Source organism: Neoarthrinium moseri (genome assembly GCF_022829205.1).
Source record: "Neoarthrinium moseri strain CBS 164.80 chromosome Unknown scaffold170_Wmoseri_CBS_16480, whole genome shotgun sequence".
Taxonomy (NCBI): Eukaryota; Fungi; Ascomycota; class Sordariomycetes; order Amphisphaeriales; family Apiosporaceae; genus Neoarthrinium; species Neoarthrinium moseri.
Genome location: NW_026055284.1, coordinates 1 through 2446, shown reverse-complemented (window position 1 = coordinate 2446; position 2446 = coordinate 1). Strand labels below are relative to the sequence as shown.

The 2446-nt window shown below is 50.8% G+C and overlaps 2 protein-coding genes across 2 annotated transcripts; one reads left to right on the top strand and one right to left on the bottom strand.

Annotated features, from left to right (window-relative positions):
- Positions 1–221: 221 nt before the first annotated feature.
- Positions 222–1973, top strand: JN550_013903 (uncharacterized protein; the record flags this gene model as incomplete). Its single annotated transcript, XM_049312542.1, has 4 exons — positions 222–536; positions 595–751; positions 860–1649; positions 1697–1973. 4 exons carry the CDS (start codon positions 222–224, stop codon positions 1971–1973), a joined length of 1539 nt encoding a protein of 512 aa, XP_049164129.1.
- A 167-nt stretch (positions 1974–2140) lies between these two features.
- JN550_013902 (uncharacterized protein) lies at positions 2141–2446 on the bottom strand (the record flags this gene model as incomplete). Its single annotated transcript, XM_049312541.1, has 1 exon — positions 2141–2329. A coding segment is annotated over one exon (189 nt), but the record flags the coding sequence as incomplete, so codon positions are not given.

Sequence of the window (2446 nt, the reverse complement as noted above, 5' to 3'; positions counted from 1 at the left end):
AGTCCAGCCGCTCTTTGAATCCCGATCGAAGGCACTAGCTGTGGTGTATTACACGCGAACATTGCTTCACTACCGGAGCAAGCATAGTCACCACAGGCTCGTGCTGTACGAAGTTGAATTGTTCTACGTCGTTACACTAACATCGAGATTTGTTCGGTGGAAAAGAGACACCGCCATTAAATCCCTCCTCTCTTTTCTGAGGAATCAACAAAAACTACAAGATGTACAGCTTGCTGCTAGCAGTCGGCTTCCTACTTGGTGGCCCGCTGTACGTGTCGGCGCAATGCCCTGACTACGCGGACTACTCGACACAGAAACACGAGCCCTTTTCCGAGGGAAAGTACTCGCTTTCTTACCAAAGACCCAGCCCATCATGCCGAACATTTAATTCTTCCGACGTAGAGCAGACCATACAGGAGATGAGAGACATAATCAAGGACCCGGACCTCTACCGTTTATTCGAAAATACGTTCCCAAATACTCTTGACACGACCATCTCGTGGAAGGGATTTGCCAGTGGAAATGCAGAGGAAGAGGTAGATGGCTGTAGTATGTATTATGCATTAAGTTCACCAAGACTAATACAGTTAACAGCTCACCTTCATCACCACGGGAGATATTGTAGCCATGTGGCTGCGCGATAGCGCCAATCAGATGCGCAGCTACAAGCCCTTGCTGGAGGCGAATAGCTCTACTGATTCGCTAGCGTCTCTATTCCGAGGGGCTATCAACCTCCAGGCTCGGTATCTTCGTAAGTAATTACTCTCAATCCTTGAGCAAACATACCACTCCCAGACCACTTCCTGCTGGACTTTTACTTTGCGTTCCACCTACCTATCATTGACGCTTGTCTCTGCAGTTACAAGTCCACACTGCAACGCGTTCCAGGCTCCCGTAGAGTCGGGGAAACCACCGGAAGACAACAGTGCAGCAGAGACGGACACAGTCGTGCCCAGCTACGATAAGAATTTCGTGTTTGAATGCAAGTATGAGCTTGATAGCTTGTCGGCCTTTCTCCAGCTCTCTTACGACTACTATGACAAAACCCAGGATAGTGATTTCTTCGGAAAGTTCCAGTGGGTGAAGGCAATAGAGACGGTTGTTACCACAGCGGAACAACTCCTCGTCGGCACGTATGCCGATGATGGTCATGTCAACGATTCTCCCTACACTTTCCAACGGACCACGACTTCCGCCTCTGAGACATTGCTCAATAAGGGGGCTGGGTCGCCCGTTAAAGGGGGTACCGGCCTCGTCCGCAGTGCTTTCCGGCCGTCGGATGACTCGACGATTTTCCAGCTCTTCATTCCTGCCAACATGATGTTCTCCAGTTATCTTGGGAAATCTGCGGCTATCATGGAGAAACACGACAGCGACTTGGCACAGCGAATGAGCGACCTCTCGGCAAGCGTCCGCAATGGGATCGAGACGTACGGCAAGGTGCAACATCCTACCTTTGGGGAGATCTACGCGTACGAAATCGACGGCTTCGGATCGAGCAATCTGATGGACGATGCCAATGTTCCGAGTCTACTCAGCGCTCCAATCATCGATTATGTTGACGCCAGTGACAGCACTTACCAGAGCACGAGGAAATTCGTCCTAAGCACGTCCGATCCTTACTATATGCATGGTCCAGTTCTGAATGGGTGAGTACGCTTTGTTGTATCATCGAGTCTGTCACTTACAGAAACAGGACTGGCGGACCTCATGTTGGCCCTGGCAAGGCTTGGCCTATGTCTATCATCGTTTCGCTGCTGAGCTCAGATGACGACAATGAAATCATCTCAGGGCTGAGGCAAATAGTATCATCTACTAATGAGTTAGGTTTGATTCATGAGTCTGTTGATACCTTCAACGCAGCTCAATGGACTCGTCAATGGTTTTCTTGGGCAAATGGACTTTTCGGGCAGCTACTTCTCGATTTGAAGGACAGGAAACCGGGTATCCTGTCGACCAGCTTCCAGGCATAAGGTGAGGTTGATGAAGGAGTCTGGAAGTTGACGGTAGCTCTATAACGTTACGCAGACATAATTGTAATCAATCCAATCAATCACAATTCTATACGGACCTACATTAATTAGCCTACTCTTAATATGCAGGCTGCCATACAAAGAAGCTGATGACAGCCATTCACTTACTACGTGATTGAAGCAACCGGGTTGCTGTACATGGGGTTGATAAGGATAGGCATCCGCACCAGCTCGGGCGACCGGACGGCCAAGAGCGACGCCGTGAGGTAGCCCAGTGAGTGTCCGACCACGGTGGCTGCTATTTGTGCCGTTACACCTAGGTGCCGGAGCAATGCGGCGGTATCGTCGCTGGTCACCTATGGTCTCAGCTACTCCGATTTGGATTCATCTGGCACGGGGTAGGGGGGCGCTCTCTGGCGTCGAACGCAATGGTCTGGTAGTGCAAGGGGGGGGGGGGGAAGGGGGGGGGCGGT